Here is a 26,191-nt window from a genome sequence, read left to right as displayed (position 1 = left end):
TTATATTCTGACAAGATGCAAAATAACAAAGGAGGTCCACAAAGCAGGAAGCTTCAAGACGTCATCCTATGCAGTGGAATGGCGATTGATAGAGTGGAGAACAGATTTCTCTAATTGCGTGGATATTGTTTCTAATTATGCGATCGAGGTTGCCATTCTCAACGGAGTTGTCACATAATCAAACCCTGTGGCGTGCCTGTTTCATAAGCCAATGGCAAAAACCATACAAACTAGGAAAGGTGTTTACTCGCTTATTGCTTGTGAGGATAATGTCCTGTATAGACATGGCAAATTGCCGCCTGGTAACGGGCCGTCCTAGCCGAGAGCAGTGGATATCGCACTCCTGCCCGACAGTCTACTGTCAAAGGGCGCAGATCTTCCAGTCCAGACCGGACCCGTGTGAATGGCAACGAAAAGTCTGGCGCTCTGGCAAAATCTCTAATCGTGATAGGCCCATATCTATGGCTGAATTCCCAACTGGTTGGATATGAGCAAATCACTCTGCGGATCTTCTCTTCCGCTTTTCCTGTTGTGCTTTGACTTCATGGCAACTTTCTCCACTGTGGAATTTCCGGCTGTGTGGTTTTGGAGCAGGTCAGGACTTTACTCCGTGACTGAAAAAAATGACATGTATGTTAAATACTATTGACACCCCCAGCTGATGCAGCTGGTCGAGTAACCATAGACTACCATATTCTTCTACAAGGCTTGTCGAACATAGTGAATTTCGATAATGCCAGACGCTGAGGAGATCCAGACGGCTTCACCGTCGACTTTGGCGACTGGGGGCCCAATGCCTGCTCACGGGCTTAATGATTCGGAGTCCACGCTTCAAGGGATTGCCGAGCAGGAGGATGAGATGATCCATGAGGCTGTACAAGAAAGATACCACAACCCTTCTTCATATCAATTTCGTCGAATAGCTTCCAAGACCGTGGTATCATTTGGCCCTGATGACCCGGAAAACCCAGTAAATTGGGGAAAGGTTGATGAAGCCAGCCTGAAACCGTATCGTTGGATATTTATGCTAATATTATGAGTTAACAGGGAAAGAAATTTTTCATTCTTGCTTCCGGTATGATGCAAGTCTTGAACAGCACCATCGGATCCTCAATACCTAGCGGTGCCATCGAGTATATTGCCAAAGACTTCAATGTCACCGACCAGGAAAAACTAGTACTTCCTATCTCCCTTTTCCTCGTTGGCTACGTCCTGGGGCCCCTTCTATATGGGCCTCTTTCTGAGCAGTTCGGTCGTCGTCCGCCGGTGGTTATCGGATATGTCTTGTTCTGCATATTTTCCATGGCTTGCGCATTGGCCCCGTCCATGCCAGCCCTACTTGTGTTCAGACTGCTGAATGGCATGGCGGCAGCCGCACCAATCGCCGTCGTGTCTGGCGTCTATGCTGATATTAACAACGACCCAACAAAGCGAGGAAGAACTATGGCTTGGTATATGGCTGTAAGTTTGATGTGTATATTTGCCTGTCATAATTTGAAACATGTGCTAAGAAAACTAGTGCACTGCCGTCGGTCCTATCATTTCCCCATTCATGTCCGGCTTCATCTCAAAAGTCAGTTGGCGCTGGGCCTTTTGGTTGAGCCTTATTATCGCTGGTGCTTCTTTTCCATGCGTAGTCTTTTTCCCAGAGACATATGCCCCAGTTTTGCTGCAGCGCCGCGCACGTAAGTTGCGCAAGGAAACCGGCAATAAAGGGATTGTTGCTCCCTTGGATCTTATACCCCATGATCTTCGAGCGACAGTGACTGTTACTCTGACAAGGCCACTTCGCATGATTATCAAGGAGTACATGGTGTCTTTGACTTGTTTCTACCTCGCTCTTGCATATGCAATTTTCTACTTGTATTTCCAAGCCTATCCATTGATATTTGAAGGTAAGACCAGTTCGTGTTGAAAATTGGTCAATTAAACCTAAAATGTTTTCATTAGGAATTTATGGAATGAGTCCCGGTATCGCCGGTCTGACGTATCTTCCTAGTAAGTCAATTGCCGGTTTCGCCTGATATACCTAAAGACTTACATGTTTCTAGTTGCTGTCGGATGTTTCTTAGCCTGCGGAATCTTCATTTGGTATGACGGTTATCTCGCACGTGCCAAGGCTCGCGGCGCTGCTTGGGCGCAGAACGAAGACTATAGGCGCCTACCACTGGCCTGCATTGGAGGGCCTCTTTATGTGGTCTCATTATTCTGGCTCGGCTGGACAGCCTCACCTAATATCCACTGGGCTGTACCGATGACTTCTGGCGTCATCTTCGGACTGGCCTACGAATTGATTTTCATGGCTATGCTTAATTATCTCTCGGATGCATATGAAACCTTCGCAAATAGTGCGCAATCAGCGTCTAGCTGCTGTCGAAGTCTATTTGGTGCTGTACTGCCGCTTGCTGCGAAGCCAATGTTTAACCGCGTTGGAATTGATTGGGGTTGCAGCATTATCGCATTCATCAGCCTGGGCGTGTCTATTATTCCGTTTGCATTTATCTATTTCGGAAAGCAGATTCGGCAGAATAGTAAGATGTGCCAACACTTGCAGATTTTGAAAGAAGAGGAAAGGAGAGCCTGGGAGGAGGCTGCTGCATATCAATCGACTGTTCATCCGACGGCGGATGTTGAGAAGGGTCCATCCGTTTCTGAAGATGCCGTTACTCGAAACAACGTCGATAAGGAGACTGTATAGGGTCTAATATTCAGAGAAACGAGCAAAAAGTACAGAAAGAAAGAGGAAGGATTGGTTTGCATCACCGCATTTGGATACCCACCTGCATAGCGATGATATTTTTGCATCTAGGCGCTATTTATGACCAGTCCATGGCTTATCTGCGCTTTATAATTTAATGACTTTAGGACTTACGTTATTACTACTAATATTAATTGATTCAACCGAAGTTCAATGTGTTTCAGCATTCATTATAGATACAGTGCCTTTGATAAGGACAGATGTCCCAGCCAACTCTCCCCTTGTTATCAACAGAGCCTCCAAGAAATGTTCTTGGTAGATAGCATATACATATAGAGATATAAGGATTACTCCTCAGATACGACTATTAACTAATTAATATTATGAACCCAACCATGCACGGTGTTTCAGCCATTCCGGTTGATTTAAGGTTGAGCCAAGACCGACAACGAACCTCGGCTAGAAGGTCGACTATTTGCGGGTGCCGCTGGATCCGTCACGTCGGTAAATTAACTATCATGGCTGCCTTTGGCAAAGTTAGTAATTGTGTTGAACGCTCTTCAGCATCTATTTTTCATGCTCTGCTTCCATGGTAGATACATTTCGACAGGATGGCTTCGAAAAGAGTGACAGTTTTCGAATCTCCGCCACTGGACGACAGCAAAGCTTCGATCGAGAATGTCCTTGAGTTAACGCCAATTCTTGACATTGGGCCTGTATGATCAACCCCTTTCCCATCAAGAGTCTCTCGAACAATGAACTTAATGCTATGAATAGGATGTTTTCACGAATACTCGTCCCCTCTGGCATCCTCCCGGCGCGCGGGGCATCTTCGGAGGCGCCGTGATCGCACAATCCCTTTGCGCTGCCCAGCGCACCGTCCCCGAACATTTCTATGTGCACAGCATGCACTGCTATTTCGTTCTTGCTGGCGACTCCGAAATCCCCATTATCTATCACGTCGAACGCGTGCGAACCGGCAAAAGCTATGCGACCAGAACTGTGCAAGCAAGACAACGCGGACGGCCGATCTTCACAACCACGCTCAGCTTCAATAAAATCCAGAGCGGTGGGGATAAAAAGGTCGAGCATGGGTCTACAATGCCGGTAGTATCCCCGCCAAAGAACACGCCGACGCCGCCGGACGCAAGGAGTCCATTTGAGACACAGAGGTTAGATGGAGATAATTCATGTACGTGTTTTTGGCTTCTACTGGCTATAGATGAGCGAGCTAAGCTGGGTGGTGGACATAGTGAAAGACACCCCTATCGACGAAAGGCGTCTGTATCAATGGGTACGGTTTCGCGGTGAAATCTCCGAGTCTGGTGGCCACCAAGCGCATCTTTCTGCACTCGCATACATGTCCGACAGCTATTTCATCGGTACAGTAGCGCGAGTGCACGGCATTCCACGATTTTCTTCTCCCGCTGCCCTGCAACGCGTAATGAAAGCGCTCAAGAACCCGTCTGATCTCGACGGCGACGGGATCTCACGGTATTTCAAGGAACTCGCTGAAGAGGAGGCGGCAGAGATTCGAGCGAGCACGATTAACGGCACGCTGACGGCGAATAAGCTTTCATCGATTATCAAGCGTAGGGATAACCGCGAGATTGGCATGATGGTCAGTCTAGATCACACGATCTATTTCCATGATCCGCTAGCCTTCCGAGCCGATGATTGGATGCTATGCAGGATGGAGAGTCCGTGGGCTGGTGAAGGCAGAGGACTAGTCATGCAGAAGATTTGGTCCAAAGATGGGGTGCATATTGCGACGTGCGTGCAGGAGGTTAGTCTTCTTTCGTGTACTTTTCTGGTTCATTGTTTATTTGGTTTTGTTTACTAATGCTTTCCGCACTACAGGGCGTCGTCAGATTGCGGCAGGACGAGGAGGCTAGAGACGCAAAACTCTAGCTTTTCGTAGATCTCGTTTGGTGAATTATTGTATAGACCAAATGCTGGGGGCCTGGGTCCTCCTATGAATTATATCATGCGCATAGACACTATTATAATATATAAGAATATTGTTATCATTATATTATCGTATACGGCAGTCTAATTATAGCGCTTTAGTTATGCATTTCCAGCGTTGCGATTGGCCACAAAACACATGAATCGGTTGGCAATTGCGCTAGACCCCAGGCAAGCTTAGCCCTCGACCAGAAAACAGCCCACCGGATATCTGGTTGCCTGCAGTATCTTTGCCACGCGATTGGTATATCCCCTCATTCATCACAACCCCCAACCCAGAATAAAATGCTGCGACTTGTTCTTCCATCCTCTCACTGCGAGCATGGGGCCCTTGCCACATCTCCCAACGGAGCTAATTGCCGGCATTGTGACGCAACTACATAATATCGAGGACTTCCTAGCCCTGCGGTCAACATCACGCCGCCTGTACCGGGTCCTGACCCAGAACACGACCCCGCGTATCACCCTCGACCTTCTCGCCGTTTCAGCACCCACCTTTTGCTCGCCGCATCCGCATTTTCTCGTTGCTGCGCTCGCTCGCCAAATCTCGGAGTGGACTCTAGCTGATTATGATGTTCGGGTCCCGCTCCTCCAAGCCGCCTTTCGCGGCGGCATTGACTCGCTGTTTGAGTTTTGTCTGGACCATGCGCCACGAGGGCTGTCGCTAGATGAGATTCGTAGATTCTATGAACTGCGCTTCGCCGTGATGAACCCGCTTACCGATGCCATCGATCGCATGGCTGGTCCGCAATGGTATCAGACAGAGGACTTCTGGGCAGGGGGCGTGTCCGAGCCATCTACACTATATACGGAACCAAGTAGGTCGGCAATGCAGATTCTAATATATGGCGAGCTATTTGGTCCCTCCTTTGATTATTTCCTGGATAAATCGGCTTGGGATTCTGGACTTTCGCCGACTTTTTCCTCTCGCTCATTTACTTCGACTTTACCCTTGTCTACTTCTGATTTTATGCCATCCGATGGCGAGATAAACCGAACCCCCCCTGTGTTCAAAATAGCCGACAGGCTTGAATTCGTCAAGTATTGCATTCCAGACTGGCTTTGTCACTCTTGGGGTGACTTTCTGGTGGAGCCAGTAGGCCCGTACCGACTGAGACGGCGGCAGCCTGGAACATCCAGCATCCCCGCCGATCAACAAGCTCTACGACATGTCCTCACCTGCCGTCGGTGGAGACGTATGTGGCGGGATGGTATGGCCAAGGTCAACAAGGATGATTTCTCTCCGCCACTACCAGCGTCTCGGAAAAGAAGAAGAACAAGCATCATTGAGATACTGACTAGCAGTGTCATGGAACCACCATCACCAACAATAAACAGTCCCGTCGAACCGAAAGCACACCATTGGGCTGATCATTTTAGTTATGTGGGCGACGAGAACCGGTCAGATATGCCGAACTTGTCGGCTGAAAATTGGAGGCAGAAGTTGTATCGTGATGCCCTAGTATTTCAGGGAATTGAAGGAATGCAGCTTGTTACACTACCTGCACATAAAATCAGCGATTCGGTGCTACAAAAAGCACGCTGGATTCGGCAGAAAATAGCAGAGCTAGACGAACCAATTGAGATGACTCCCTTTGGGCGGTTAACGCCAATGCTGGTCTCTTCGGCACCGGACCTCAGCCAGGAGCTTTGGTTAGGTAAAAGAGGGACGTGGCGTGAATCTGTTAACATGTGAAATGTACATAGATTGTATAACTCTTAGAATGAAACGAATGAACATCATTAGAAAATTGAACTTGATCTATTTTCTGTATTTGGAAGCAGTTTGGGTATCAAATTTAAAGTATCTTTCCCCTCTTCTTTGCACAAAACCCACGCGGACCAAATTCAAGATTTGTTTATATTCTTCTGTATGTTCGTGGAACGGCCTGATGGGCAGAAAACCACTTCAAAGCCCGCACCTTGCTGGATTGTGAATGTTGACGTAGCATCGTCATAGGCTATGCATTGTTAGCAGCAATAAAATCGTATCTGAGGAGGAAACCTACCATAGCTATATGCATCGGGACACACTCTTTTAGCCGCGGTGCTATACATATTTGGACTGCACTTCTCGGGGGTATCGTGGCTACCGCTGCAGCAATCACTGTCGCGACCGTACTTGGAGCACATGGATAAACACGGATCAAAGTCGGGGCGTTTGATTCCATCATCTGGATAAGGAAACACCCCATCTCCAGGTTTCCACGGCGGTTGAATCTGGAGAGGCCAGGGACACCACCGTGACACTGAATGGGTCCCTAGTGCTTCCTCTAACGGGGTTATGTATGTGATGCTTCCTAGAGTTGTGTTGGTTGCCACAGTCGTGGTATTCAAATCATCGACAGACGTGAGATATTCCGGACTGCCGATGCAAACTGGATTGGTGGTATTCGAAGGAAGGCTCCTTAGATCGGAATTATTTGACTCGTTGTGCAAGGAAACTATCCCTATGGGTAGATTGTAGCCGTCCACAAGGGAAATGTCATAAAATGATAAATTCATGTTGGTCGCAAGGGTAAATTCTGCTAGAGTAGCGGGCTCTCCCTGTTGTGAAGAAACGAATCCAATTAGTCGGTCACCATTTCTCTGATCAAAGATAGCATACAGTTCCCTTGCATTCGAGCAACCCGCCACAATCCCCTGTAAGACAGGCCGGGCCCGAGTTATTCATAGATGTTCCATTGGAGTTGAATGTGCAATTCGTGCGCGCCCATATCCGCCCCTGCCAGTTAGCACTGACTTTGAAGCTGGTCGTGTTACCAGGTGCGGCATGGAAGCCTCCAAAGGCAGGACCTGTTCCCGCCTGTGTTTGGATCGCCGGGTAAATGTCATTCGAGCAGAGGTTGGTGATTCTCATAGGTGTGTCAGATGCTTCGGCAGTGGCGAGGATCACCGGTTTGAAGCTCATATGGTGGATCCCAAGAGCCTGCTGCGGAAGAATGACACGCGAGAGCAGCCACAGACAGGCGGCTATCATCTTGGGTAGCTTAGACATGACAGACTGTCGTAGATGGATGCTTATGATGGACTACTCTCAGCTAGCAAGCACGAAAGACTGGTCATATGGTATAAGGTTTTGTTCATTTCAAGGTACTAAAAGACGAACAAAGAAGATGAACGATGATAAAGAGAACCCTCGAAATTTCGCAGCCATCCTGTCTCGTGTCCGCCACCGAATGCATCACCACGCGCAGGTACACACGAAACTAACAAACGACTGGACGAGGATGCCAGACGAAGTGTTTGAGGTTAGCGCTGGGAGAGCGCGAAATGACGTCGGGGGCAGGTACGACGCTAACCGCTTTGGTCGTAGCCTGCAGCCATCCATGGTTGCGCCTGCCAAACGGATGCCCTGCCGCACCTGCCCCCACGCCAACGTTCGCCCATGGAAATCATGCTTTGGTACAGTTACAATCGACAAGAAAATAGAACGAAAAAGAAACGAAAACGAGCAGGCAGAAAAGGTTGGCAAAACTATGCATCACTCGTAAATTTGTTCAGACAGCCTCCCAAACTTTTGTCGTCATACCGGCATTACAACTTGAACGAACAGCAACGAGAAGAGGATTAGGGGGGAAAAGAAACAGCGAAAACACAGAATGAGAAAAAGGGGTGCATGTTAGCTTGTGATCCCCTGCTGCACACAGTAATCCAACACCGCTTGCCCCCAGATATCGCGCCCTTTGTACCTGGCCATGTCCTCAGGCCAGCTTTGGATCTCAGTGGCCAGCGCCCCCAGCTGGTCCGGTGGCAATTCATCAAGCGTGTTCAGGGTCGTTTTGACACTGAAGACAAGCGCCCCTGTGCGAGGCAATCGGCGGAAGGTCTGTCGTTCACGGCGGAGGAGAATGTTGTCCATGAAAGGGCCAGGTTCTTGCTCTGTCAATCCATCGGGACGAAAAAGAGTATTTCCTAGACCTTCATTCAAATTTTTGGTTTCCATGAAGTAATTGGACCGCTCCATTGGCGATTCTGGCGTTAGTCGGCAGAAGAATCTTTCTCAATTAGTATGCTACATATCCATCTCTGGTGCCCACAGCCACTCACTTGTTGACCGATTGACCGATTTTCTCTTTCCATTGCGGCACGGGCCCGTGTATCTGAGCAATAGTCCATCCAATACGTTGTTTGACCGCCCATCCGACTGGAAATAATGTTGCACTTGCAGCGCTACACTTGCTGTCAGTGATAGTCGTGATTAGGGTTGCAATGGGAACACGCACAGATAGTATTCTCCATCAGCGTTCTGCATCAGGACATTCAGATCTTCCATAGCCATCCTCACTGCAATCTCAAGGGACTCCATTCCACTCTCTTGGCCGCCAAACACAAAAGTCTCGCCAGTCTTGGAGTTGTGGATCTCAGTCTTCAATCCATCTCTTTTCATTTGAAACATGCTGGGGTATCGTTCACATAGGAAGTCGGAAACAAGCTCCAGGACTTCATCACAAGCATCTCGCGACTCAGGTAGACACTCATAAACGCTCTTCCTCTCGTCTCGAAGGAGCGAATGCCGAATGTCGTGCTCTTTCATGTAATTTTTATCCACGGTCAGCCAATTCTGCATGTCCAGCTTCCGCAATCCCATGGTGATGCGGAATTTACGGCTGCCCTTGATAGCATTACATGGATATGGCGCCATGAGTGTCACATCCGGCCCCTCATTTTCTGTTGGTTCTGCGGCTTTGGGCGACTGATACAAAAACTTCAGCAGCCATTGCATAAACACGCCGATTATTGTGAACAGCGTCAGTGATAAAGAGACCACCATGCTTGAGGGAAACCGCCAAGGGTGTCTTGATAGTTGAAAAAGAGTACGCTCGAGCCTTTTCAACAGAAGCAATTAGATTTTTTTTTAAGGGGAAAAAGAAACAAGAAAAAGGAAAAATGATGGCAAAGGATAGACAGAAGGAAACTCTAAATTGACAACAAAAAACGTCAGATTGAGGTGCCTGTGTGCAGGTTCCTGAGCTCGTGTTTTTAAAGCAATTCTGGCGTCACACGTGCCCTCGTCCTACTAGAATTCTAGTATCTCACAGTCATCGCTGTGCCTGGCCAGCTTCCCCACAAAATGCATCAGCCGCCACATGATCGATCTGTGTCCGGTTTGGCAGGGCGCGCTAGCCTCGCTTCAGTCATCACAATAATCATCTTTTTCTTTTTAGGCGGCAGGACTGGAATGGACACTGAGCTGAGTGAGTTCACACTTGGCACTGGCCTTTCTCCGAGGACAAGTGGAGCTCATGGAAACGACGATCATAGGCTTCCATTATCGGGCCAGCGCTATCAACGTAGCAGTCGATTACCATATCTTGCCTTTCTTAGGTCAGGCCCATGAAAGTGGGTTCATACGTAGTCTGGACACTGGAGACAACGTTAGTATGAAGGAACGGGGCACTTCATTTTTCTGTGCTTGCGCGTGATGATGTCCGTGCATCGCATCGGCAGCCGTCTTTTGCGTCGATCCAGCAAATTCCAGCCCTGGGCGAACTGTTTGGCGAGCCGCTCTGTCTGCAATTAGCCCTAATCTACCAGTCAGCTATTGCTGCGACAAGAAGCACGAGACTTGCTGCATCCTTGCAAGCATTATGTGCTGTGCGCGGGTTATGCTGCCGTCATCTTACTACTGTTCTGGCTGTCGGGCTGCTCCGTGGCCCGGGCTGCGGATCGCCTGGATGGTCTTCGCCATTAATCGTTTTAGAGCCATCTCCGCCTTTTTTCCATCCCAGCAGAGCGGGTCTATGCAACTCCCCACACTTAGGCCTTGCTACGTTCACAACAGCCCACAGACTCACGGAATGCTACAGGCGGCCCAGGATAGCCCCTCACAGCATCGCCCAGTCAGAAGCCCGGCATGGCCTTTTGGCACTCGACAGGTTATTTTATTCTCCGCCCGTGGCAGGCTTTTCAGCTCCATTCTGTTCTGCCGCTCCGAGCCGGCGTCTGACGACTGGACCAAGGCAAATATCTCATCTTTGTCGTCCCGGGCACCTTATTTTTGGGCTTCCCGCGCAAAGCGCGCTTGCCGCTGCGAACTAGAATTGTCCCACGCATCACCCACACTCCGAACCCAGGTGAATTGCACCCGTATCTCAAGCAAGGAACATCCTTTTTACCCGGTGCTCAGTAACATCTAGGGACTAATTAACCAATAGCACACGCCCGCCAGCGCTGTAGATGACGTAGATCATGTTTTCTTTTTCAGTGCCACAGCCTTGCGCTCACCGTTTCAGGAAGAGAGGGAAATGCTTGGCCAATGATCAGTCTTCGGTCTAACTTTCAGCACATGAAGCATAGCCACAAGGGACCAACCCTCCGTATCACTATCATTGACCAAAACCCATAGTCCAGCTAATAGTCACGTCTTGGCCCGCCGGTTCTAGAGGCCACTTTACAGATTTGTTCTGTGCCATGTCAGGTGAGTGTCGTTGCTTTGGGTTCTCTTTGCAGGCATCATGTGCGCACAAGGCCAGACTACGGAATAAAATTGACCGTTCTATTTGATGCGCTTCTCCTTTCTCCAGCGCTTTTTCCCACACTATTGCATGATCCCGGACAGTTGGGGACCGTTTTAGCAGACGCCAAATCCCAGGCCTTTGCGTGGTCCTGCCGGGCTAGCACTAATCAGGTCAATGTCTCGCAACGGCTTGCAATCCTATTCCAGGATTTCAATGTCAACCACGTTAACTGGTCTCGTGCCATACTTCCGCCTTTTTAATGACTCAGCGTAATCAAGCCTCGTCGGCGCACGGCCCATCACCGCCACTTTGGGCGGGATGAAGATCGATAGTTAGTAGTGACCTACTACGCATCTTGCATTACCGTGCGGAGAATGCAAAATACAAAGGGCATGAATGAGTTGTTCGGCTGCGCAAGATGCCTAGCTTGACGTCTGAGAATATCAGCCCTTCTCCCCTCCTCTTGACTGGAGCTGGTCGACATCGATTGTCAGGCAATTCGATCCCAGCGTTCATCCCTACTCGATGAATTTAAAGGGCTCGGCATTATCATGCTATTGGCCACCCAACACATCAGGCCAATCAAGCAGTAAATTTTCGACTGATCTAGATCCTGGCCAATCATCTAAACTATTACTAAATTTTTGACAGTGTTTGAAAATGCCTCATACAATGAAGACAAGTTATGCTACACTACCTTCCACTTGAACGTAACACAGCTGAATTTACCCTCAGTCAAACCTCTCTTCACTAGAAAATGTGAACTTTTGATTCGATCTTTGTTACTAATATTGAGTTAGAACTCGAAAGTTACACTTTAGCCAGTGAGATCGCCCTAGCCTTCCTCGATGCGTCGTCTTAGACCGTGTTCGGCTGAAATTTTTCTTATCGGTGGCCCTTGTTGTTATACTCATGATCCGCTGGCTACCTCATAATAACGCAAAGAATCGCGTACTCGACGAAAAATAAGTGGATCGCTCAGTCATATAACCGCGTTTTCCGCGTCAGAGTATTTAGACGGGATACCTTGAGGCTGGAACAGGATATTCTCGGGCTCCCAACGATAACCAGATTACTGTCTTCCATCACATGTTGCGAGGTACACTCGGTGCTAGAACCGTGTCATTTAGTTGCATTCTTTCACATCGCAAGAGAAATATATCTTCGGCTACGAGGCTGTGTCATCATTATCGACCAGGATCTCGAAAGCGACTTTCTCACCGTACCTCGATATGCCGGAGTCGAGCTTCACTAGCCAGTAAACATGTCAGCGAGCGGGTATAGACTGGGGGGTCAACAAGACATTCATCAGGTTGTTTACCGTCGGAGCTAGAGTGAATGCCGCTGATTGGAAGATACGCGACAGAATACGTATTCTGTATCCATACTCCGATTAACATACTACTATTCAGCAAAGAGCCACGAACTAGGTTCCAAATGTGTTGGATGCGTCGCGATGGCATGATAATGTCAGATTTCGGGTACGCAAGGCTCTGTATGAAATAGAACTGTGCGCTCAATTCGTATCTATATACTCATTTCACACAAAACCTACTCATATACATACCGATTGTTTCTCTCCACTTTGTGTCTTCCTATACGTCTTCAATCGTGAATTAATGCCAAAGATGTCAAAATCGTTTCATTCAAGATTATACAAGTCTCACTACCATTATAAGTCCAACATAACTAGTTTCACGGTGATTTGAGGTCAATCACCATACTTCTTGTATGGAACAGAGTCTATATTGATGTGATCCTAGTAGTATTCTCTTTACCTAATATGACCCCCTTCCCCCCTATTTTTTCTTGTGACGACAACAACCAGGCTATAGCAAGCAATTTGATCAATTCAATTTCTCTTTTGCCGCCATTATATTTGCATGGACATCTAGCCGAGTACCTCCCCCCCCCCCCCCCCCCCCCCTTATTTCTGCATCTATTTGTGTTACTTGACATTCATTGCTAGATTTTTTTCTCCCTTCGAGGACTAATATTTCAACGTTGCCATTGAGAAATACTTGAAAGGAGATAATAATATTTTATTGATAAATCCTTCTAAACTACTAATTTTGTTTTTCGTAAATAAGTTTCATTCACAAAGAACTCATCAGTTGAATCATGGCCGGGCCGCTCGCGGTGCGGCCAGCACTAACAGTCATCGGCCGACAGGTTGACATCGGCAATTAGTCCAGAATCGCAAATTCGACGTGACTCGCAGTATTTGCACTACAGCTCCTAGCTTGTTGACCCCATGGGGTATAAACATGGTTACCAGCCAATCCTCGGGGTTGAATTACCATTGCTGGGTTTGACAATCTCTCTCTCCCTTTGACAGAGCTCAAATCGATCAATTGATATCAATTGCTTCGCAGGACCTATCGAAGAAAATTTCCCACCTGAACATTAACCAAAATGGAATTTGATAGAGAAAAAAACATGGACGAGCACATCGAAAATACTGACCCCAAGGAGGTTATTCGAGTCCCAAACTTCAAGTACGCAAGATCACCTCGGGAACAGAGGTTGATTTGGAAGCAAGATCTTGCAATCGTGCCTCTTCTTGCTGGATGTTTCTTTTTTGCTTATTTGGTACCCCAAAGTTTACTACTGAAGATTCTGAAGGGAAAGTTGCTAACTACAAATTTCACCAGGACCGTACGCAAATCGGCAACGCGAGGATTATGGGTCTTGAAACAGACCTCGGGCTTTCAAGTAGCCAGTATTACAATTGCCTAATGATGTTTTGTTAGTGCTTCCAAAGGTGCGATGATAGTGGTATTTTTCCTAGCTAACCCTTGGGCTGGATAAGTTGTCGGTTATATGGTATTTGAGCTACCTGCCGCTTTGACCCTGCGATATCTTCCTGCCCCGGTCGTTTTTGGATTTTCAGTGACCCTATTTGGTGTTGTTGCTTGCTGTGTAGCCGCCATGAGCTCTTACGCGGTCCTCATGGTTCTTCGAGTCTTGATTGGTCTATTTGAAGCAGTCGTTCAAACGGGTAACCTATATCTAGCCCATTGGTATTATCCCAATGAGGTGGGAACAAGAGCCGGTAAGCTTATAGCCTTGTTCAGTTCTTACATAAGTGATGAATATATGTTTTTCAGCATTCTTTTACCTTCCCGCTCCTATCGCTGGCGCTATCGGAGGTCTTATCGCCTACGGAGTCCAAGGCCATTTAGAAAATAGTCATGGAATTCGAGCATGGCGATGGCTGTTTATTGTTGAAGGCGTCCCTACAATCCTTTGGGGTTTATTAGTTCTTGCCATTCTCCCTAAATTTCCCGAGGTCGTCGCAAAAAGGGGACACTGGCTATTTCGACAAGAGGATGAGCGGGAGATGATTCTGCAACGATCCAAAACAGGTACGGCTCTGTTCTTACCCAAATCATTCCATTCGGTTCAAAGGGAAATCCTAACATATCTATATAGCACGAAACGAACCAGAGTCAAAGGCAAAATCTAGTCAGCTTTGGCTTGCGTTGAAAGATCCCAAATGCTGGTTACAGGCCATGGCAGTTGGGGCGGTATGTCTGAATGTCGCGGCCTTTGGCACATTTTTGCCAACGTTCATCAGCCTTTTTGGGTTTTCGCCCTGTATGCTCCTGTCTTTCGATAAAAAATTATCTTCCTACTAATTAGCTCCTACAGTAATGACCCAGTTATATACAATTATCCCGTATGCATTCGGCATCATCACTCTCCCAATTGGCAATGTCCTTGCGGATCGATACGATAGAAAGGGTATTCCAACCCTAATATGTTTGGGGGTATGTCTTATTGGGTACATTTTACTCTTATCTAGTACTAACAAGGTGGTATTGATGGCCGGATGCTGTTTCGTATCTGCTGGAGCCTACCCAGCCGTAATTCTCTCAAGCGCCTGGGTTCTCATTTCCAATGCCGGGTATACTAAGCGAGCCACCGCGTGGGCTATTGCTCAGATTTTTATCCAGTGTTATAGTATAATTAGCACGCAGGTTTATACTGATGCACCCCGCTTCTTTAAGGGGCACGGAACGTTGCTAGGTCTGAATGCACTTGGAGTTGTTGCGGTTTTAATCACCATGTGGATGTTTAACCGGGAGAATAAGCGACGAGATGCAATCGCTGCCGATTTTGCCTCTCGCGGGGAGATCAATCCAGATACCCATAGGAGTTATGAGGATCTTTGTGATAAGCATCCGGACTTCAGGTATACCTTGTGAATGGTGATTGTGTTGTCTGGCCCGTCAGATATTGGATATGACTTTCACCATCTTGGCAGATAGTCTTTCCGAGTCCTCTCCTGGAGTTAAATTTCTTATCCTAGCCTGATTAACGGGGAATATAATACCATTATATTTTACTATGCTTCGCTTGTACAAAATCATGTTGCATAATCATTACTAGGAAATTTTCTTACTTCCGTTTAATCTCCGTACCATTTCCGTAATTCGTAAAATAGAAATATTCAATGATAAATTGTATCTGGACTGTTTTGCCATTGGCGTTTAAAATGAGCGCCCCCGAAACTTAAAAAATATCACCATTGCAAATCCTCCCACGGTTCAATGTTATTAACATTAAGATCAACTATTTTAGTTCCTAGACCACTCTTTTCCATACTTGGTTTTTCGCCAGCAAGCTGCTGAAAGATCTCGCCACCGAACCTTTGATACGCTTTAGTCATACCTTCATTCACGATAAGGGCCAGCTCCATTTCAGAAAGCTGGAATGAGAACTCTAGATCACCAACTCTGACCTTTCGCTCGTCCTGATCAATTTCAATATCAACTCCATCCTGCGCGATCTCGTAAAATGAGTCGTCATCAAGAGTGAAACGTAGGATGCCAACGTTTGGAAGGTTTCGGTTGAAAATGAAGGCGAATGACCGGGCAATAATACATTCAATACCAAGGCCTGGCAAATTTCATATTAGTAAAGTTGTATTTCAGTGTCTCAGAATATAAAGGAATGGAAAAATGGAAATTCAGTGTCGCACCTTTGAGAGCTCGCACCGCAGCTTCTCGCGATGATCCAACCCCTAAGGCTTTGCCGGCCACGACAACTCGTTGTCCGTTGCGTACTTTGTCTCGAAATGCTGGCATGACATATTTCATACAATGACTTCCCAATTCCTCGTCCGTTGCGGCGGTTACTAAACAGTCTGCTGGAGCAATCTATCCTAATCAGCTCCGTATTTCATGTATGATATCACGACTTAACTTACCGCGTCTGTATCCACAAAGTCTCCAAGCGTGATGACTTTGCTTCTAATACATCCTCTTTTGGAACCTTCTTGTAGCTCCTCCGTGGCAGACTTGCTATAATTTGCCTTAATAGTCTCATCTCCATTTTTTCCTGATAAGATATCAAAATTTGGCTCAACGTAAGGCACATCGGCTAGTTGAGCCTCCTTACGCAACTCCTTTGCCATGCAAGGACGCCTTAGAAGTGCCTGAAAATAGTTTTCATCTATTTCAACCAAAAAGCTGGACGGATCAGTTACAGTCATACTGAAGGACGACGCAGCTACCGTGGCGGCTGAGGAAAGATTGCCGATTGAGTCCTTGCCCATTCGGTGTTGAAAATTTCGGTTCTGAGAAGAGAGCCAAACTTCACCGGCTTTTGCTTGATCGGCGCCCATTCCAACACAGTAACTACAGCCAGGTACCCCGATCGAGAATCCCGCGGCTCGATAAATGTCTAATAAGCCCAAAGCTTCGAGTCGAGAACGGATGGGTATTGAACCTGGAGTCACGTTTCTTCTACCTGGTGCGAGGGTGAAATTCTTAGAAAGCCCAACATCAAGAACTAGTGCCGCAAGAATCAAATCTTCCTCGGTTGTCGTGCACGCTCCGATGAAACAGCCATCTAGATGCATACCCACCTGGCTGGTGACCGGCACAACATTATCGGGAGAAGGATAGAGAGCGAAAAGCGGTTTAACTTTAGAAAGATCTATTTCAAACATTTCTGCGTATTGAGCATCTGCATCAGGCCGGAAATATATTGAGGAAGAGCGCCTATGCTTCTGTTTGCGACCCTCAATATAAGATTTTACTAGGGAATCAGGGACGAAGATCCCAGTGACAGCTCCGAATTCCTTGTAATAAACAGTCCCATTAGCTTTATAAGGAGACTAGTTGTTTGACGGCGCAGCTTCTTACCGTACACATATTCGCAATGGCAAATCGCGCGTCCACGGAAAGATGTCGACAGCCAGGGCCAGAGAATTCAACAATCCTTTCGGCTGCCACTGTGTTCCGCTTCAGTTCGCCTAATATATATAGAATTACGTCTTTTCCTCCAATTCCCAAATTAGGCTGGCCGATAAATCGAATGCTGATGCACTCTGGGACTTTGAACCAGGTTTCGCCGGTTATTAGTCCCATGGCTACATCTGCGGCACCAAGGCCAATAGCCAGACAACCAACAGCCCCAGAAGAACATGTATCTAAAAGCATCATTAAATATTGCATTTTAGAAGAAAACAAACAGTGACATACGAGAATCGGCCCCAATGGTAATCATTCCAGGTTCTGCCCGCTCACGCACGAATTCGGTGTGCATGATGGTGTACTATTGATATATTAGATTGGAAAGTGTTGATGGCAACAAATGTTTTTACATTGGGCCCTTTATAATCCGTCAATCGAAATTCTTGGGCGGCTTCATGCATAGCTTTGATAAGTTGACGATTCAATGGCGTTGTATAAGTTCTGGGGTCGACGACATGATCACCAGCCAACCAAAACCGATCATTCCGCCAGACTTTGAATGACTTTAACTCTGATAATGTTTTTGACATACTCTAGGCAGTACTTAGACCCCTTGTACGATATATCGAGGTGGAGATATACCTACGAAGTACGATATTTCAGACGCTGCAATCCAATCAACAGCCACGTGAACAAAATCACCTGGCTTTAGCCCAGCTGGCGCAATCGGCCCAATTGTATGATGCGCTAGAATCTTTTCCGTCAGAGTCATTCCTCGCCGTGTTGCCTGCCTCTCGATGACTGGGTGTGGCAGCTTTCGACTTCTTTCAGCCGATGAAAGCGACTGGAGCCATGCTTCCACCCAGAACACAATTGCGTCGCATGATGAAGGATCCAGCGGCTTCCATACATCAAGATCTAAACCTCCAAGGTTCTTGGACTCCAATGCAATGTCTTTAGCGCGTGTTATTGCATCGGCTTCACGTATCTTTCCTTGATTGAACAAAATATTGATGAATTTATCGAGGACAGTGACAAAGTTGCCATTCTCGGCATTCTCTCCTGCTTTTAATTAGCTCAACTCATTGATAGTTGAACATTCAAAATGAACTACAAACCATGCTCAGCTTTCTGTTCAATGACTGTTATTCCGCGGCTAGCCATTAACGTAGCCGATATTCTTTCGGAGAGGTTTTCAAGAATGTTTGCCATGTTTGCGAATTTGTCTGAATTCAATACGATTAAGAAATTTTTATATAAATGTCATCGTTTATCAAATATACAATTTTCTAATATGAATAGATATCCAACACCGGCGATACCAATCAAATTTGATTGGCTCTCGTAAAAGCCGATTTTATTCAATTTCCCGACTCCACTACAGCCATCGGTTCCGTGGCCGATACACATGTAAACGGTTCAAGGATGCCAATGGCAGTATAGAACAATATTAATAGTGGCGAAACAATCAAAATAGTAGAGAAACCAGTCCTCGAACTGTACCTAGTTGAGAATCTTAAAATAAACCGACAACAGCAGAAATATGTATATATAGTCATGTGACGGATAAAGCCCTACATCGGTTGATTCCCTCCGTCGTCCTTGGGTTAAAAGTGAGGGATTGTGAAAAGCATGCAACACCATTGATGCTAGCATGAAAAAACGTGAACCTGAGACTCTGTATTTTTAAAAAACAATATTTTTAATCACTTTGCCACGCTGCGGTGTTGAAGTTAATGTGAATAACATTCCCCTGATTGGTTGTAATGGGGGAATTTATGCGGGGTAAGATGTGGAGATGACGCCGACGCCCAGACTTGAAAGGACTTAATTAATGGACGAGGTGAATTAACAAATCTTCCTCAAGTAGCCTTGTCGTTGGTATATTGGAGTACGCGCCTGTAGCAGATATGAATCGTGCAAGGAGACCTGGAAGGGCAGTCAAAGCGTGCACAAATTGTAGGCAACAAAAGGTGAGTCAGAAGCTCCGGATATTTGCTCATTTTAACTGCCAACATAAATTCCTAGCTGCGATGTGATGCAAGCGAGAATTTAACGCAGTCATGCTCCCGGTGTAGAAAAATGCATCTGGAATGCATTGTCTTGTCGTCGTTCAAAAGAGTGAAAAAGAAAACGTGAGATATGACCCTGAGACTCTGCACAATTACTTCTAACCAGTCATCAGAAAAGCTGAACTGCAACGAGAAGTGGATCTCTTGCGACAACAGATGGCAATGGGATCTCACATAGAGCCAGTAATTGAAGACCCTCAAATGCAGACAAGTGTAGAAGAGACGGTCCCCACCTCCGTTTCTCTTCTTTCGGGCTCGCTGCCTCCTGTGACTGAGATTGTTGAAAGAAGCCCCAGTCAGAGCACTTCTGGCCAGAGTGAACGATATGGCCATAATATGATCGGCTCAACACTGGATGGGAGTACATGCGACTTCCAACTGGATGATCTTAGTGACACCGGCTCTACAACGACCCCTCAGGCACTAAATTCCTATGAAGTAGACGCTCAAAAGATTGACGATTGTTTCGCTCTGTAAGGCTACCATTGATCCTAAAAATCAGTTTAGCTACTAAAAAGTCCATCCTCCAGATATTTCACCAAATATGCACCTTTATTGCCAATTCTAGACCCCCGGCTATCGCCGAACATGTACTTCTCTCGGTCACCACTACTCTTTTGGACTATCGTCGCTATAGGGTCACGTCGGTATGAGAAGGATCCCACTTTATTAACTAGACTAGCTCCGTCAATTCAGAACATAGCCTTGCTCTCCCTCTCAATGCGCGAGACAGTTATTGAACTGATTCAAAGTCTATTGCTACTATCCATTTGGCCATTCCCCTTTAACTCAGCCAACAAAGCCATGGTTCACATATTCAGTGGCGCAGCTGTAAATCTAGCGCAACAGATTGGTTTACATGTCTGCGGGGTCGGGCAGGATTTCGCTCGTGTGAAGCTGATTCCAAATGAGGCCGAAAAAGCATACCGGGCCCAGCTATGGGAGTACTGTTTAATGATCAACCAGAGGTAAGTACCCGCAGGAAATCTCATGGGTTATGTCCTAATGTCTCGGTATTTGAGAATTTAGTTCGAGTTATGCGGACGGCTTCATTCCAAGCGTCCTTCCTATTGTAGAGAACAACGGATCCCATCAGACTGACCAGCTCCTCTCGCCCGAACTAAAGTATTGCAAGCAAATACATCAGGTAGCCCTGAATGCCACCCATTTGATACAAAGGGCAGGTATTACACAGCCAAATAATTGTAACTCTGGACATTTGCATTCGTTAATCGAGCTATCCGACCGCGAGTTATCCCGTCTATCTCCTCTCACCAGCCCCAATAATATGGGTCAGTTCAACAATTGGAAAGATTTAGTGCAAAGTTTGCCTACAAACAAAGCTAAATAAGTCATAGGAAACATCTATTATTCTTGCGCACGGCTACACGTCCGAGCATTTTGCTTCTTTTGCGACCAGGGCCCCGAGAACTTCACACCAATCCTTAGTGTCTACGCGGCCGCATTGGAAACAATCAACGCAGTCACCGCAGCGGATAATCTTGCCACTATCTGCACATTTTATGTTCATCGTATGCTCATGTTAGCGGCACTTAGTATCCTCAGGATCTTGCGCAGTGATCTATATCGATCGGTCGTTGATGCGAAAGCAGGCGAGAATGCGTATTTCAATACGATTAGGTTCCTCCGGCAAATGTCGATTGCGCACGATGATTTAAGCGCGCGAGGGGCAGATATTCTTGCACAATTGTGGGCTAGTGATGCAATTTTTAGACGGTCAGATGGAACGCGGGATAGTTTGCTGTTACGGATTCGAAGCCGTTTAACAATGAGTGCGGTTTATGACTGTTACTGGTGGTGGCGCGAGGAATTTGCGGGCCTTTCAAGCCCATTTAATGAGAACTATGACAAGGGTGAGTGGCTTTTCATTTTATGCGTTTCATAAAGCTCAGATATTACTAATATGTTAACCTTCGCTAATGCTTGCCAGATTTAGAACATTCTGGCCAAGACCTCTCCTTCTTTGGAACGACATTCGATGACTTCGCTGAATTCAGCTTGTCACCCGCTTTCGATAGCAGGTTATTAGATAGATCCATTGCAGGAGCTACATTTTTAGCGCCAACCCCTGTGTCGTAGGTTTGCTACTTATTACAATGTACGATACCCGGTAGATTGCCTGGAGTATATCAATATTAATTTCCAACATTAAAAACGTTTATGTTCTCTAACATGTCCCCATTGTCTTAAGCAAGCATTTAATCGAAACGTAAATCAGATATGCTAAGCACTATATTCCTCCATTATACGTATTACTACCGGCAGCCAGATCGAACTTTATTGCATCATCCAACCCACACACACGATACATTTCTGACGGCGGAATATGGCCAGTATCTTCCGGGAAATCCCCCTTCTCCCGTACAACATTCATCGCCTTTGTAATTGCCATGTACGCAGCTCTGGAGGCAATCGCTGGGTAAATAATCACTCGAAATCCCAATTCTTTCGCCTGAGCGACTGTCAAATGCGGCGACACACCCCCTTGCACCATGTTGTACAGTACCGGCGTTGGATGGAGTTCGCGACATGCGGTTCGAGCTTGTTCAATGGTTCGGATACCTTCTAAAAATGCGACGTCAGCGCCAATTGCTATGGACTTCTTTAGTCGGTCTAGCGCGACTTCGAAACCTAGTGATTGTAGGGTGTCGGTGCGCGCGATTATTACGATGTCGCCGGATAGCTGGCTGCGCATATTGACTGCTGCTCGGATCCGGGAGAGGAATTCATCTTCGGAGACGAGCTCCTTATTGCGGAGATGGCCGCAACGTTTGTTCATAACTTGATCTTCTAAGTGGAGGGCTGCGACGCCGGCTCTCATGTACTGTGCTACAGTGCGACCAACCATCAAAGCTCCTGCACTCGAGAGTTAGTAATCGTCCTAATTTTTCTAAGAAGAGAAGTATTGGTGTCTTCTATACCTCCAAATCCGGTATCAGCATCAGCGATCAGAGGTACGGAGGTATCGAGGTTGGCGATTAGCTCTGCGTTTTGTTTCATATCATTTAACGAGGTTAGGCCAATATCAGGCATTCCCAATCTCGACACAGCAGTTCCAGAGCCTGTCTAAAAGATCAATAAGTTACTGCGAATACCTGAAGCCAAATATATAGTGACTGATATCTTACCATATATAATGTCTTGAAGCCGGCGTGCAATGCTACCCGTGCACTAAGACCATCGTATACACCAGGACAAACCACAATGCCATTTTCATCAGCAATTTGTTTGCGCAGGATTTCCACTGGTGAGGGTTGAATAATATTGTTCTCCATTTTTAGAACTAACTCCGTGCTGAAATATCTGCTTGTATTGCCTGGGCGTGAGAAGCGAATGTTAATTTAGGTTTATATTTGGGACTCGGTTGGAGAAATTGATATAGATAGGTGTGTGCGCACTTGGACGAGTTCATTGTCGCGTTCCATTCAACTTCAATATTAGTGCCTACTCTTCATAAAGATATACTAATACGGTGGAACCGGTGAAATGGTGTAAATCGGATTAATGGTTCCAAGGCTGTTCGGATGCGAAGCTTGAAATCGGCTTGTCCCCGCAAAACCAAATACTAACCCTACCATCGAGCATTGACTATTCGGAAAGCTTCAGGCCAATCGTGGCTACAAATGAATATCAACTCAGCGGTAGATATGTTTACACGCAATATTCTACAGCATTAGTCCTCTTCGCTATAAAATAGAATTCGTCTGCAATCAACTGAAAATATGTCTGCAGATCAAATCGGCATTCCTGCCGTCCTTATGCGAGGCGGTTCTAGCAAGGCCATGTTTTTCAAAGAGGAAGACGTGCCTCCACCTGGGCTCCTGAGAGATCGAGTCCTTAAACGTATAATGGGCACACCTGATCCCATTCAAATCGATGGAATGGGAGGAACAAGAATCGTGACCTCCAAAGTGGCGATCATCAAGACATCGGACCGTGACGACGCGGATGTGGATTATTCTTTTGGCCAAGTGAGCATTACAGAAGACAGCATTCGACTCAGAGGGAACTGTGGGAATATAAGTGCCGGTGTTGGTCCATTCGCCATTGATGAGGGTCTAATTAGGAAACCCTTTCGGGTAGGACAAACCACAGCGCCGGGCTTGCTCACTAGAGAAGTCCGCATTTACCAAACGGCGATTAAGAAAATCCTCATCGCACATGTGCCAATTGACCCAAAGAGTGGAAAGTCACTGTCAAAAGGGAACTTTGCAATTGCCGCCGTGCCTGGAACTGGGGCTCCAATACTAATGGACTTTCGCAACGTATGAATGATGAAATACCAGTCGTTTTTATACGCTCTTCGCTGACAAGGCTTAGACTATTGGCGGCTTCCATGACAAAGGTCCATTACCGACCGGTCATGTTACAGATGTCATCCAAATTAGTGGAGCTATTGTTTCAGTCACAATCATGGACGTGGCTACTCTTACCACGTTTGTACGAGCATCTGACTTGGGAGTGTGGGACTTGGAGTCTCGTCAGGCGGACGACATCACGAGCGACAAGGAGCTCCTTCAGCGGTGCAGAGAAGTCCGCGGTAAGGCTGCACAGCTTCTAGGTATGTGTGATGATTGGGAGCAGGTTGATGAGCAATCCCTAGGTATACCTTCTGTTGTCATGGTTGCTGCTCCTCCGGTCGGTCATTCGGAGGGGCATATCACGTCCAGATTCATTTTGAATAATATGTGCCACGACAGCATGGCCGGGACAATTGCGACCTGCACTGCGGCGTGTAGCCGGATCGATGGGTCTATAGTTCGCCAGGTAGCTGGGCCAGGGGGGTTGGAGTCCGATGAATTCAACATCTGTCATCCATTAGGCGTGATGCCAGTCAAAGTTGAAGCAGCTGTTGAAGGAAGGTGGTCAGCCACAATATCGCTCAATGCACCTGAATTTAAAGTACTTGCGTTTGTGCGCACGTCGCGGCGAATAATGGAAGGGAAAGTATTCATACCAGACTACATCTGGCCAAACGGCATAATCTGACGGACGGTCGACCAAAAGTTGCCGATGAGGGATTTGCGGATTGTCTTCTTGGGTAACATCTCAATTACACGAACTTTGATATTATGGAATTAACCATAGGGTCTTGGTTCGTGATCTGGCTTATTGTAAAGACGTTTTATGTCTGACAAAATTTGCCAGCGGTCATGAAAGATGACGTCTTCAAAAGTCAACGGACCTCAGGAAACTATGGTTACTTATTAGCGAAATCAAAATGAAAATACTATTTATGCCCCTTCTAATTTTTACATATGCACTAGTCTTACCACGGAGACGACTCATATCCAAGCATGAGAAAAGGAAATCTCGCAGGCATAATAGTATATCAGTCGTCATCTAATTTGACCGGTGAATAGGAAGTAAGATTCGACGCTAGATAGTCTACAGCATATCTGACATGCCACATTGTTATAGAGGAGTCGGCAAATCCAACTATATCATATGCAATTGATATCAATTGATATCGATGAATCCGTGCAGTCAAAACTATATCAACACACCTGATACTGTACATAGTAGTGTATACGCCTGCTACGTCGACATCTGGAGCAGCGAAGCATTTGACCTAATTCGGCTTTTTCGTTTATCATCCAACGATATTATCTATTATAATTATAATAATAATTATTATTATATGAGTTACATCCTCCTCGATTTATAAATAAGATTAGTGGTTGCAGTTATTTTTAAACGGGGTTCGGCCAATCAGGGGCCAGCAGCGGGTCCGGCCGTGGCTGCCGGCTTCTATAAATAAACCCGTTCATTTCACTCTTTCCACGTTTCAGAGAGAGAAATTAAATGAGATTGTACTATTACAATAATATGAATACTCTATGTAGAGTATCTAACTTAACATACTAAGAAGCAGTCATCAACCTATCGGTGTTGGGAGGGGATTGGATGAACGCAACCACATTGAAGCATCAATATCAATTGATTAATTGATGGCGGGTAGAAGATTGACGTTATGACATGTAATTATATCCGCTATGATGAGATGACCATCACTGCGACGCGAGTATCCATATTATACTCGCCCGTCGCTAAACACTTGCTGGGCACTGCTAGCAATGCTATTTTGGCCCGGTCGCTCAGCCTCGCGCACTCCACTTCCCAGTGAGCGCTCGTAATTACACATGTACCACAAGTATTAATATTCCCACCACCCACGCAGTAGATGCTCTATTCTTTTTCGCATCATGACAACAATAACACCGCTGTCTTGCACGCGCGACACCCTCGCCGACCCCGCAGATGAAGAGCAACCATTTCTTGGCGCGGCTGACAGTGTTTGCTGTGATTCGTAATAATATTTAATACACATGTATTTAATATTATTCCGGCCCAACATCGAATAGCGTTACTAATCCGCTCCCACAACAACCACAAACACTACCACAACCACCGCTGCACATCATCCACATCCACCGCTCTCAGATACCACCTCAGCCTCCTAGCCCTGCTGGCCCGCGCTCGCTTCAGCCTAGCCTTCGCTTGTCAATTCATATTAAATATTAAATATCGAGCATATTGATTGATATTACATATATCTACCGCGCCTGCTGCGATCTTCCGCTTACTCGCCCGCTGTCAGCCTTGTCTGTCTGCCTAGTCACTCGCTCGCTCCACCCGCTGCTCCCCCCCCAAGCCTCAAGGCGGATCTGGCGTCTTACGCTTCGTTCTTTCTTTCTTCCTCGCTCCCCTTTTCCCTCTCCCACGCCTTCGCCCGCCTCCTCGTCCCCTCCCTCCCCCTATGTC

General features: G+C 46.6%; 10 protein-coding genes across 10 annotated transcripts; 6 read left to right on the top strand and 4 right to left on the bottom strand.

Moving 5' to 3' along the window:
- Nucleotides 1-859: 859 nt before the first annotated feature.
- BGW36DRAFT_293771 (putative polyamine transporter) lies at nt 860-2,698 on the top strand (the record flags this gene model as incomplete). The annotated part of the gene is made up of 5 exons (XM_046211029.1): nt 860-985; nt 1,048-1,461; nt 1,520-1,895; nt 1,951-1,998; nt 2,052-2,698. 5 exons carry the CDS (start codon nt 860-862, stop codon nt 2,696-2,698), a joined length of 1,611 nt encoding a protein of 536 aa, XP_046073376.1.
- Nucleotides 2,699-3,121: 423 nt separating this feature from the next.
- On the top strand, nt 3,122-4,727 carry BGW36DRAFT_318573 (acyl-CoA thioesterase II). The gene is made up of 4 exons (XM_046212600.1): nt 3,122-3,414; nt 3,476-3,890; nt 3,952-4,484; nt 4,559-4,727. The coding sequence occupies exons 1-4, from the start codon at nt 3,310-3,312 to the stop codon at nt 4,607-4,609; spliced, it is 1,104 nt and encodes a 367-aa protein (XP_046073375.1). The 5' UTR covers nt 3,122-3,309; the 3' UTR covers nt 4,610-4,727.
- A 261-nt stretch (nt 4,728-4,988) lies between these two features.
- Nucleotides 4,989-6,362, top strand: BGW36DRAFT_426593 (uncharacterized protein; the record flags this gene model as incomplete). Its single annotated transcript, XM_046220290.1, has 1 exon — nt 4,989-6,362. The coding sequence occupies one exon, from the start codon at nt 4,989-4,991 to the stop codon at nt 6,360-6,362; it is 1,374 nt and encodes a 457-aa protein (XP_046073374.1).
- A 64-nt stretch (nt 6,363-6,426) lies between these two features.
- BGW36DRAFT_152422 (thaumatin) lies at nt 6,427-7,859 on the bottom strand. Its single transcript, XM_046209520.1, has 3 exons — nt 7,275-7,859; nt 6,676-7,213; nt 6,427-6,627 (listed from the first exon to the last, which is right to left on the bottom strand). Exons 1-3 carry the CDS (start codon nt 7,662-7,664, stop codon nt 6,515-6,517), a joined length of 1,041 nt encoding a protein of 346 aa, XP_046073373.1. The 5' UTR covers nt 7,665-7,859; the 3' UTR covers nt 6,427-6,514.
- A 429-nt stretch (nt 7,860-8,288) lies between these two features.
- On the bottom strand, nt 8,289-9,440 carry BGW36DRAFT_396546 (uncharacterized protein; the record flags this gene model as incomplete). Its single annotated transcript, XM_046218182.1, has 3 exons — nt 8,289-8,664; nt 8,717-8,839; nt 8,893-9,440. 3 exons carry the CDS (start codon nt 9,438-9,440, stop codon nt 8,289-8,291), a joined length of 1,047 nt encoding a protein of 348 aa, XP_046073372.1.
- A 4,126-nt stretch (nt 9,441-13,566) lies between these two features.
- On the top strand, nt 13,567-15,338 carry BGW36DRAFT_340213 (major facilitator superfamily domain-containing protein; the record flags this gene model as incomplete). Its single annotated transcript, XM_046213065.1, has 6 exons — nt 13,567-13,719; nt 13,782-13,875; nt 13,940-14,182; nt 14,238-14,495; nt 14,563-14,727; nt 14,782-15,338. The coding sequence occupies 6 exons, from the start codon at nt 13,567-13,569 to the stop codon at nt 15,336-15,338; spliced, it is 1,470 nt and encodes a 489-aa protein (XP_046073371.1).
- A 317-nt stretch (nt 15,339-15,655) lies between these two features.
- On the bottom strand, nt 15,656-18,545 carry BGW36DRAFT_396544 (aconitase family protein; the record flags this gene model as incomplete). Its single annotated transcript, XM_046218181.1, has 9 exons — nt 15,656-15,705; nt 15,739-16,032; nt 16,115-16,292; nt 16,343-17,218; nt 17,283-17,569; nt 17,622-17,694; nt 17,744-17,926; nt 17,980-18,395; nt 18,452-18,545. The coding sequence occupies 9 exons, from the start codon at nt 18,543-18,545 to the stop codon at nt 15,656-15,658; spliced, it is 2,451 nt and encodes an 816-aa protein (XP_046073370.1).
- Nucleotides 18,546-19,188: 643 nt separating this feature from the next.
- BGW36DRAFT_460728 (uncharacterized protein) lies at nt 19,189-21,573 on the top strand. The gene is made up of 7 exons (XM_046222105.1): nt 19,189-19,306; nt 19,362-19,468; nt 19,519-19,878; nt 19,936-20,373; nt 20,435-20,697; nt 20,764-21,279; nt 21,357-21,573. The coding sequence occupies exons 1-7, from the start codon at nt 19,244-19,246 to the stop codon at nt 21,503-21,505; spliced, it is 1,896 nt and encodes a 631-aa protein (XP_046073369.1). The 5' UTR covers nt 19,189-19,243; the 3' UTR covers nt 21,506-21,573.
- Nucleotides 21,574-21,656: 83 nt separating this feature from the next.
- BGW36DRAFT_294095 (Pyruvate/Phosphoenolpyruvate kinase-like domain-containing protein) lies at nt 21,657-22,701 on the bottom strand (the record flags this gene model as incomplete). Its single annotated transcript, XM_046211060.1, has 3 exons — nt 21,657-22,282; nt 22,348-22,492; nt 22,555-22,701. The coding sequence occupies 3 exons, from the start codon at nt 22,699-22,701 to the stop codon at nt 21,657-21,659; spliced, it is 918 nt and encodes a 305-aa protein (XP_046073368.1).
- A 447-nt stretch (nt 22,702-23,148) lies between these two features.
- BGW36DRAFT_448972 (PrpF protein) lies at nt 23,149-24,415 on the top strand (the record flags this gene model as incomplete). The annotated part of the gene is made up of 2 exons (XM_046221767.1): nt 23,149-23,691; nt 23,747-24,415. 2 exons carry the CDS (start codon nt 23,149-23,151, stop codon nt 24,413-24,415), a joined length of 1,212 nt encoding a protein of 403 aa, XP_046073367.1.
- Between the last annotated feature and the right edge of the window lie 1,776 nt (nt 24,416-26,191).

Source organism: Talaromyces proteolyticus (genome assembly GCF_021365285.1).
Source record: "Talaromyces proteolyticus strain PMI_201 chromosome Unknown BGW36scaffold_5, whole genome shotgun sequence".
In the NCBI taxonomy this organism is placed as follows: domain Eukaryota; kingdom Fungi; phylum Ascomycota; class Eurotiomycetes; order Eurotiales; family Trichocomaceae; genus Talaromyces; species Talaromyces proteolyticus.
The sequence above is the reverse complement of the archived record's forward strand: the minus strand, read 5'-3'. Positions and strand labels throughout refer to the sequence as shown.

What these genes read in the sequence shown, in the direction of transcription:
- BGW36DRAFT_318573 (XM_046212600.1), top strand. Translation starts at nt 3,310, where the DNA reads ATGGCTTCGAAAAGAGTGACAGTTTTCGAATCTCCGCCACTGGACGAC. An exon ending in CAATTCTTGACATTGGGCCT is followed by an intron (nt 3,415 to 3,475) that starts GTATGATCAACC and finishes TGCTATGAATAG; the next exon opens with GATGTTTTCACGAATACTCG. An exon ending in TTGCGACGTGCGTGCAGGAG is followed by an intron (nt 4,485 to 4,558) that starts GTTAGTCTTCTT and finishes TCCGCACTACAG; the next exon opens with GGCGTCGTCAGATTGCGGCA.
- BGW36DRAFT_152422 (XM_046209520.1), bottom strand. Translation starts at nt 7,664, where the DNA reads ATGTCTAAGCTACCCAAGATGATAGCCGCCTGTCTGTGGCTGCTCTCG. An exon ending in TGCTCGAATGCAAGGGAACT is followed by an intron (nt 7,214 to 7,274) that starts GTATGCTATCTT and finishes TCTTCACAACAG; the next exon opens with GGAGAGCCCGCTACTCTAGC. An exon ending in TCCCGATGCATATAGCTATG is followed by an intron (nt 6,628 to 6,675) that starts GTAGGTTTCCTC and finishes AACAATGCATAG; the next exon opens with CCTATGACGATGCTACGTCA.
- BGW36DRAFT_460728 (XM_046222105.1), top strand. Translation starts at nt 19,244, where the DNA reads ATGAATCGTGCAAGGAGACCTGGAAGGGCAGTCAAAGCGTGCACAAAT. An exon ending in ATTGACGATTGTTTCGCTCT is followed by an intron (nt 19,879 to 19,935) that starts GTAAGGCTACCA and finishes TCCATCCTCCAG; the next exon opens with ATATTTCACCAAATATGCAC. An exon ending in CACCAGCCCCAATAATATGG is followed by an intron (nt 20,698 to 20,763) that starts GTCAGTTCAACA and finishes AATAAGTCATAG; the next exon opens with GAAACATCTATTATTCTTGC.